General features: G+C 40.1%; 1 protein-coding gene across 2 annotated transcripts; it reads left to right on the forward strand.

Moving 5' to 3' along the window:
- Window positions 1-3494: 3494 nt before the first annotated feature.
- On the forward strand, window positions 3495-8820 carry cyb561a3a (cytochrome b561 family, member A3a). Of its 2 annotated transcripts, none has more exons than XM_088301618.1 (7): window positions 3495-3675; window positions 3848-4033; window positions 4399-4595; window positions 6932-7140; window positions 8085-8239; window positions 8330-8498; window positions 8581-8820. In XM_088301618.1, the coding sequence occupies exons 3-7, from the start codon at window positions 4409-4411 to the stop codon at window positions 8605-8607; spliced, it is 747 nt and encodes a 248-aa protein (XP_088157744.1). In that variant the 5' UTR covers window positions 3495-3675; window positions 3848-4033; window positions 4399-4408; the 3' UTR covers window positions 8608-8820. The 2 variants fall into 2 exon arrangements, with proteins under 2 accessions (XP_088157744.1, XP_088157745.1); XM_088301619.1 differs by having other exon boundaries at window positions 3870-4033.
- The last annotated feature ends 1139 nt before the right edge of the window (window positions 8821-9959 follow it).

Below are 9959 nucleotides of genomic sequence, written 5' to 3' on the forward strand. Positions count from 1 at the left end.
ATACATGGCACGTTAATTTATTGAAGCAGATTATAAAAATCAGTGGCGGGCCGTGCATTTCACATGTAGGCCTTCAGTGAAGACCTACTTGGTCAGACTTGAATAAATACTCCAATACCTATACCGTAATTTATGGCACCACGGCTGGACAAATAAAATACAGAAACACACTTACACAGTACTGAGTGAGTGTTGGACAACCTGGCCTCTCTTGAAAGGTCCGTCTTGAAAACGGCCTCGCAAGTGTATCTGCAATTAAATCCACACTTTTTCCTCCTTTGGCCATTGTGGTTTAAAAAAGCAGGAATATATTTTAGATTTTTAAACGGTTGCCAGTTATGACTTCAGGGTGTGTTGATTCCGCATAGTGCTGCCCCCTCATTAGTGAATATCCAATCACAAAACGCGTTCATCACCTTCAACGTAATGCCAGCGAGCAAGAAGGCTCACAGTAACCAATTTGTGATCTGATTGGCTATCGCAACTGTCTATCAACTCTGAAAGCTCATTGGCTTGGACAGAAAGATACCAGCACGATTGTATCTGCAGGCCTCGGATGAATGGTGCGTGCTCCTGGTATTGTGAAATCGGCCAGGCAACACGAGCTAGCTGAATTCTGATTGGATAAAAACTCTCACCTAGAAATACAACAGGATATAATATGACATTAATGTGAAGAATATGATCATGATTTCTTAATCATGTTAGGCCAGCAGAACAGGTCTTGACCACCCACCACTAATAATAATTTATTAAAGCTATTTTCAAGCGCTGCAAGGTTTGGTTTTGTAAATCCAAGGACTGCTGGAGTACAACGGAAACTCTGATGAAAGGTGGCATATCAAATTGGGGTCAGACACACTCAATAATCTGATTGGTCAGATGTTTTGGTGGTCAGGATTCAACAAGGATATTACAGAACCCATCCTTGCCTGCTTGATAAGTAAAATAAATCACTCTCCAGTCGATCTGAAGGGTGTTCTGCAATGCAATGGGCGCTTCTGCAAGTCTTTTCTCGAAATATTACACCTAGCCCAATATCCAGTCTGAAGGGGCAAAGAAGACTGTCTTTGATTATCAAATTCTGTTGTTGCCATTGCAGGAAAACACGTTTGCACTCTGTCAGTGGCCAATCACCACTGTTGGACCTGTCATGTTTGGTAAGATTCTGTGCCACTCCGTACCATATTGCTGTTCGAAACCGACAATTCGCCGACTGCCACAGTGTTGTCTTCCACTGGTTTGGATCTTCACATGGGATTTGGCTGGAGTGGTAAAGAAATTGAGTCCATGATTCATCGGTCCTTTTAATCTTAGCTACCTTTACTTCAAGACTTCCTCGCTCAAGTGAGAAACGTGGCACTCAGCAGCAGAATGCTCCCAGGCTCGTGGGGAATCCCGCTTCCGTCACCGCGGGCAGGCGAGGAAGTGTCTCAATCTCACTGTAAAACGACTTGTATCAGCCCTGGTGCAAGAGTGCGACCCGGGAGCCAGAGGAGCCGTCCGCCCTGTAATGCATGTGGCTTTTACTATGTCCCCCTGTTCTGCTGTTTTGTTTTTGTTTTCACACACTCCTTAAGAGTGGTGGTGGGCAGAGCCTCCTGCATTGCACTTGCTGTTGATGACAATAAGATGGGTATTTAAGAACAGCAGAAATAGAAGGCAGGTGCCCGATTATTACGTTGCTTGTCACCATCGTCACTACATTATCCACAAACATTGCATTGATCTAGGCCCATAAACATTCCCAATGTTCCAATAATGCAGGCAGAGCGTTCGATACGTGCCGATATGTCGCAGAGACGTCTGCATTGAATCTAAAATTACGACCACATGAGGTCTGAACAATGAAAGATGGCGCACCAGGGACCCACTTTATATGGCTTTATGAGACCTTCATTCATTCATGTTGGATCTTATCAATTTTACTGTAACATGGGGTGCTGTGGTTATGTTGATCATGAGCTACCATTCAATCCCAAAGGGAGGGTTAGTAGCTCTCCTGGCATTAACTCAGTCACTGCCAGCGCTCCCAGTTTTATGCTACTGATATAATATAATGTATTTGCCTGTCAATGGCCGTTAATGAGTAAAAACAAAAAAATAGACTCCCGCCTATCATCCCTTGTGAAATTTGTTACTTGATTGATGTACAGGACTGCCAGTCATATATGGCGTTAGATTTATGCCACAAATACGTAAGCGTAAAGTGAAATACCGCGTACAAAAATGAGCTTTGCGTGTACGTAATGTGAAATACCACGTACAAGCTCCAATTACGTGAGCGTAATGTCAAATTCCGCGTACAAAAACACGTTTTGTTACCAAAATGTGTTTCGCGTGTACAAGACCCACCACGCGTACGCACAAACTAGGTTTTACGCTTACAGCTTCTCTCTCCTCTGGGTACAAAACGCAGATTTACACTTACAATGCAAGCGTGATAACTGTGCCACAATTATTAACCAATCAGGAGCGGACACTAGGGCTGATTCTGATTGGCTGTTTACTGTCCAATCGCATTTTACAACAGTACGACGTCCGACAAGAATCAAACAAAAATAGTGATAGGAGGGTCTTCTGCATTCTAACACGCTGTTCTTGTTTTAGTTATAATTCAAAACGTTTTTTTTCTTCAAATATCATTGTTTGGTTAAAAAATAATCCCTTTAGTTCTATATGCTTCAATAAACGTTTTTTGTTTGTCTTATTTATTTATTTTAATAATCAAACATTACCACTCGGAGTTGTGCATTTGCGTCTTCGTCATCAGATGCCGCCATAATAGTTTTTTTCTTAACTAAACTTACTAACTTAACTAACAACTAAGGCACATATTGAATACAAAAACTGCATAGTTGAACAATAAAGATTAGGAAAGGAATAAATAAATTTAACAAATTGACAATTTAAGGTTGGTTAATAATTGTGGCATTTATCACGCTTGCATCGTAAACGTAAATCCGCGTTTTGTACCGTAGAGGAGAGAGTAGCCGTAAGCGTAAAACATATTTTGTGCGTTCGCGTGGTGGGTCTCGCACACGCGAAACACATTTTGGTACGTACAAAACATGTTTTCGTACGCGGTATTTGACATTACATTTACGTAATTGTGACATAAATCTAACGCCATAGACCAGAGTAAATTAGAGAATCCGTCTCTCCGATCTTCTTTCCTCCCGTCTTCCGTCACCCCCCTCTGTTGCCTTCATAGCCTCAACAGAGAACAGGAAACCACAGAACCTGTGAACTATTTTCATAGTCACTACAATGATATTCAAGTAAATACCTGTGAAAAGCTTCACAAAAAATAGCAGTAAAAATGCGATTAATCGCAATTAATTACGGAAATTTTCACACACACACCCGCACACACGTACACACGAATGTAACACAATAACCCTTTTTCTCTCTCTAAACTTTTTTCAGTGGAAAAACAACCCGTATCTTCGGACCACCAAGTAGTGCTCTCGGATCAGGTGACACGTTAGGTAATTACTCCCAGGATACTTTGCGCGACCAATGAGGAAATGTTTGTTTACATCCTGCACCATCCAATGCAAAATCTAGCCTGGATAGGCACACTCACCAAGAAAGTGGTCAATCGCTGGTTTAGCGATGCGTCTGGATTTACACGCTCGGAGAAACCATCAGTGCTCTGCGAAATTGACGACGGTAAATGTTAAATTTGTTGCAAATTAACCTGCAATTTAATAATGCATATGTTCAATGTCATTGGTCTTGTTGAAGTTTGTTGTACCAAAATCGTTTGTATGTCCCCTCCCTACTAGATAGTAGATTTATCATGTTCACGAGTCAATCGCAGACTCTTTTTTTTTTACCTCAGATTTTTCCCCACTTCAATATAGCCCAGCGTGAAACCGGAACTTCTCTACATCGCAAACACGAAGTGAGATCGCTCAGGTGGCTGGTCGAAGATTAACCAGGGATCATGAGTGCAGGAAATGCTAAGTTATTTTGTGAATAGTTGATACATTTCATCACTGTTTCCAAGCTGCTCTTGCTTGTCAAGGTAAGACTCTTTCACGAATTATCATCCATCAAATAATAACTGTGGATTCGTTAAATGAAAGTTGGAAGTAAAGGAATTTGAACATGATCAATATAATCATTTAAGTTTCACTTTGTCTTTTTTGTTGATGTTCCCATTTGGCAAGAGTTGATCCGTTAAAAATCCGTTAAAAATACTCATTGAATACATGAGTATCTGTCATTTTAATCCCACTTGAAGAAGTGATTTAAGATTGTTTTTAAACAATAAGAACACACATTCTGTATTTAGACTCCAAGATTGTACAGATAGTGTTGGTCTTTACAGCCAATCTATAAGATTGTGGAGTTTGTAATATTCACAATTATATTCTTGTTTTCCATCAGTGACTCCAGGATGATGTCCAATACCTGCTTCTACGTGTGGTACTTTCTGTGCTTGGGCTTGGGTCTGGCCTGCGTGATGTGTGTGTGTGTTTGGAACAACCAGTGGCGTGGTGGCTTCGCCTGGGACGGCTCTTCTCTTCAGTTCAACTGGCACCCAGTCCTGATGGTAACTGGTATGCTGGTGCTGTATGGCAACGGTGAATATGTTTTTCTACTTCTATACTGAGGGCATGCAGTGTTTCATTTCTTTTTTTTTTTTTTTTGATTTTTAATTTGTTTATTTTTAAGCCGGGGCAGTGAATATTAATGCACAATTCTTTAAATGTGCCAGTTTTATCTAAAAAAAGATAGTTTCCAATTTTAGTCCCAGTGGAAGGTGTCAATTGTGGCAGCTGAAAACGAAATTACATCAGTTAGTATAAAACTACAATTATACATAGAACACATTACATTTCGTACACAGTACTACAACAAAAAAGCAGTGTTACAATAGCATCAGCCAGGAAGGGCAAACAGTAAAAAAGTGAAGTCTCTTAACAATTTGATTTTCAAATAACAATGATTTTTAACATCTTTTTTAAAATGCAAAAGCTTATCAACATTATGTATAAGGGAAGGAATGCTGTTCCGAAATTAAACTACTCTCCCAGAAAAAGTTGATTTGCTGATAATCGTATGAACAAATGATTTAGCAGCTTTAGTGTTTAGATACAGTCTAATATACCTTAAATTTGCCCAAATTAAATCTGGTTAACTTTTTTTTTTTTTTTTAAAACATGCCTTTAAATGTGAACTGGGATATTTATGTTGATCTGCTCTGCAATACAGACATTGGAGACATGTCACATTACATGTCCAGGGTTGTTTTCAGCTTCCAGGACTTGTACCCAGATCTTTGCAACATGGGGCCATGCATTATCTCACCGAAACATGTGGTGAAGTCTGCGGATGAATGGCACAACTGATAACTCTCCGCTAAGGAGATGTGTTGCGCTGCGTCAGGCAAATAGGCAGATATGACATTTTTTTCCTTCGTGTTGAACAATACAAAGCGAAATAGGCCTTTTGGGTACATGGAGGAATAGCAAAAAGTGTTGCGTAACGTTCATGATATTTTTCTGGAAAGATAGACGCACATCATGAGAGGAATTATTTGTGAAACAACTGACTATTGGCATCCCCTTTCTGAGGTTAGAATTGCGAACATCGTGTCAGTATTTGTACACAACTGCTGCAATGCCCTGTCGACGGAGTACTCCTATTGTACAGGTTTTTTATTTTGTTCATTAAATGAACATCAGCAACCTTGTGGATGTAAAAAAAATATTGTTGCAACTGCAAGTCAGTCTCACACCGTAACATTACTGTGGGAAAAGTAAAGGCACTGTTATTTATGAAGCACTTTTCATACACAGGAAAATGCAATGTACTTGCATCAGTGAAGTTCACTTTGCAGTATTCTGTATGTTCCATTTTTTTTTTATAAAATCGCCACTATCAATTTACTACCACCATTGGCACCCTTTTGTTGCAGCATCAAAAAAACCTGAAAACATGCACAAAACAATCGTCGAGTTCGTTCTCTTGATCGGGAAAGGGCACATTTGATGAACATCAAGGACACATACATGTTGGAATCGAATCATGGGTTGTTTGTCAGAAATCATGGTCCAGCGTGACATATGAGGCCAAAAGTGAACTTGTACAAAACAAGGTCAAAATGATGGATTATTTAACTCAAAGCTTTTTGCAGAGTGCTATGAATAAATCAAGCTGGTTCACTCAGCCCTTTGTTTGCAGGAGATTGTTGAATGTTGTGGTCTAGTCGGTTGTTACACCAAACACTGAGCTCTCAAATACCAAATTATTTATTTAATGAATTATTTTTACACATGAACAGCTTCACTATCTTCATATAAATATATTTTAGTTGAAAACTGGTAGAAATGACCAATTGTACGTTGTAGTTCCAGAGGATATTACACCTTTTATTGTATTTATCATCTCAGTTACCGTATGGACTAAGGGAATTTATTCTGCCGAACTTTTGTCAAATTGTGGACAGCGTGGAACTTGATTAAACAATATTGTGTTGTCATATCATTCGGCCATTTTATTGGAAACAAGTGGTTTAGAAATGGATGCATTGTAAGGGTAAAGATCTCTTGTTTACGGTTCATGGGGATGTTGGCATGTCTGAACTGGAAGTTGTCCGCAGTTAGAATTCACTGCTTAAAATAGCTTTGCACACAAACAGAACAAATGTCAGTAGCGTTGTCCACTTCATCTCTGCTTTATATGTGCATCTGGAACGCGCAAAATCTGGTGTTTGATTTTCAAAGGGAAAGAATATCAACTGTCAAACTGGGTCAGCGTCCGCAACCCAGGGCGGGCCACCTTATCTGAGAACAACCCTCATTCACTCATATCATCATCATCATCATGCACTATTTAAGTTGTGGTTGCAACCCCGACAGGCAATGGACATCAAAGGGGATCTCTTTAATAGAACATAAACTTTTCTTCCCTGCAGGAGCTGTGTTGTACCGTGTCCCCCTGACTTGGGGGGAGAATAAACGTCCTTGGAAATTGCTGCATGCAGCACTGATGCTCCTCGCACTGATACTTTCAGTTATTGGACTTTGTGCTGTTTTTGGAAATCACAATGCCTCAAACATCCCCAATTTATACTCCCTGCACAGCTGGATTGGAATCATCACCACTGTTCTTTTTGCGACTCAGGTACAACTTCATGTACACAAACATGACATATACATCACTTTTAATTGTTGGTTTGGTGTTATATTTATTGTTCATATCAGAATCCTCTTGAAATAATGTCCTAAATCATATTTTGACAACAACAAATATTCTTTTGCCTTTAACATCTCAAAATTCAGGCCAGCTCCGCCGATGTCGTCTTTATCCGTAGTAAACAGATTATTCAATTGGACCCCTGAAATGAAATAATTAACCAATATAAAATAATATCAGGGTTCCCATGCGTCCTGGAAAGCCTGGAAAACGATTGGCCGATTTTCCAGTCATGGAAAACACATGGAAAATAAGAAGAACGTCAAATATCCTGGAAAAGCTTGACTTGTCCGGGAAAATTGTCGTTCCTCTCTCTGATTCTCTCTTTCTCTCTGCCTAGTGGGTGAATGCAAACACGTTAAAGAGACGTACTGTATGTCTCTTTCAGCTTTCACCCAGCCAGCACAGTGCATGTGACGTTACCGTTTGCATATTCCCGTCGAACAGTTCTGCAGCCCAGTGTTTCTATTTGATATTGTTGCCAGATTTGCTGACTTTTGAGGCCCAAGTAAGGATTTATTTTCTTCAAAGATGCAGAAAAACTGGCAACTTTCAGTTCAAGGTTGTTGTGAAATAAATAGTGTGATTTTTTTTTTTTTTTTTTTCCTTTCTCTGTTTCCTCTTTTGAGTGACAGAGAGCTGAAGTGGGCATGTTGTCACTTTTGGTACAATTATGTAAGGTACAGTTTTAGCAAATAAGACCTCCACATTTTTGGGGTGGAATTTATTAGTGTATGTTGTGATGACTTGTACTTTTGATTTCAAGAAAAGAGTGGGAACCCCGAATATAGTCATCTAGTTTTAGTAACGATATGTTCTTTTCTCAGGACCAAATGTGAGTGTTTGTCCTTTTTATCAATTTGTCAATTCAGTGGGCTGCAGGGATGGCTGTCTTCCTCCTTCCCTGCTCCCCCGCTTCATTGCGTAAACTCCTGAAACCCCAACATGTGTGGATGGGAGGGAGTTTGATGACACTTGTCATTGCAGCCTGCATCTCGGGCATTAATGAAAAACTCTTCTTTGTCTTGTAAGTACTCAACACCCCCCACCAACCCTTATTTCACTAATGATTTCCTTGAGAAATTATTATGATGACTATCATTTACATACCCAATAGGAAAGGAAATACCAGTGGGTCGCAGCCGTATTCTCAACTTCCCCCTGAGGCCTTGCTGGGCAATTCATTAGGAGTCTTGATTATAGCGTTTGGCTTAGTTGTCCTCAAGATTTTGTCCACTCGTGAGTGGCAAAAGCCAGAAAGCCAGCCAGCAGATGTGACCTACTCAGTGAGTTCAACATGAGAGACTTGTAATAAAAAATGTTTGTGATTTAATATAAATGGAAACATGTTCTATTATTTCTCCACAGCCTTTGCTTCAAGGAGAAAATCAATAACGGAAATTGCTGCCCATCGTTGTCTGAGCCAAGTTGGAGACTTCAATGGTACCAAAGAATATGAAATTTTAAGTTAGGATTCTGTTTTTGAATGTATAAACAATCAACACCATTTTTTTCTAGGGTAAACCTTTGTGTGTCTAAATATTTTTCTAATTAATAGTGTGTGTGCATTTTCCCATTGTGAGATTAATAAAGGTTTATTTTAACAAATTAGTGCCTTTTATTTCTTTACTGTCTGTGAGTGACAGTGATGCACATTGTAAACATTTTTCTTTTTCATTGCACGTTTTCCCTGAAAACCTCAACGACACTTCCAAAGAACATTTTGTATTGACGGATTTCTGCAACGGAATACTATGAATTACCCTCGCCTTGCACAAGGTGGCAGCAAAGTAGAGTTGGGTTCAGTCACACACCACTGCATTGATGAAGGGTGAAGTAGTTTGGTTCGTCGTACCCCTCCACCACCTCTCTCTCTTTGTCCCGCTCTATCCCGCTCTCTCGCTCTCTCATTAAATGACAAGCATGTATAATATATGCTGTAATTTTCTTGCACCATCTGCCTCAAACCAAAGCAGAACTGACGTTACCGTCCTTAGTCGTGTAGACTCGCACTTTTTTTGGGAGGGGGGTGGTATCATTTTGCATACTTTTTTATTGTTTCCATCAATCCCACGACACTTGAACGAATTCGTCGAATATATCAAGCGTATATTGAGGCGGTCCGTATAGCTGTTGCAAACCATTTTAGTCCACTTAACTGCGATTTAGTGTATGTAGTTTCCAGACAACCATTGAAAGCAGCATTGCTGCGTTCATAGCGTAGGATAGTCTGTCTCCGTGCGCGTTTCCACGTCTCGGGCCATCTCCTGATGATGTCATCTTAAAAGTGGGTGTCAGTGGGCGCGAGGGTCCGGTCCAAAGCCTGCAGTTCACATCAGTGAGTGAAAAGTGTTCTGGAAGTGGAGGAGGCTTGTGACTACTTGTTCTCACAGGGCTTCCCCCTCTTACCGCAGCCTGCTCAACTTGGACAAAAAAAGCAAGTAAGTTTACCTGAGTCTTGAAGTAGACATCTTAGTAAAATGCATTCGAGGTTGACCATATCCAAACGTCTGTCCCATTTCCAGCATCTTGATGTCTCTGAGTTGCGATCGATTAACTGTTATAAATCGGGAAATGTTGAAAAACTGTTACGACACATCCTGCATGTGTTTCGCGGAGTCACTGATTTTTCTCATTACACGCTGAATCAATTACGAAGTGTTGATGACCTTTTGTCAACCTTGTGCACGGAAATTAAGATAAAAGTATTTCACTTTGTCTCGACGAAATTTTAAAGTGTACAATTG

The sequence above is a fragment of the Idiotropiscis lumnitzeri genome, chromosome 1, assembly GCF_059441095.1.
Source record: "Idiotropiscis lumnitzeri isolate Australia: NSW breed Sydney's pygmy pipehorse chromosome 1, RoL_Ilum_1.0, whole genome shotgun sequence".
In the NCBI taxonomy this organism is placed as follows: Eukaryota; Metazoa; Chordata; class Actinopteri; order Syngnathiformes; family Syngnathidae; genus Idiotropiscis; species Idiotropiscis lumnitzeri.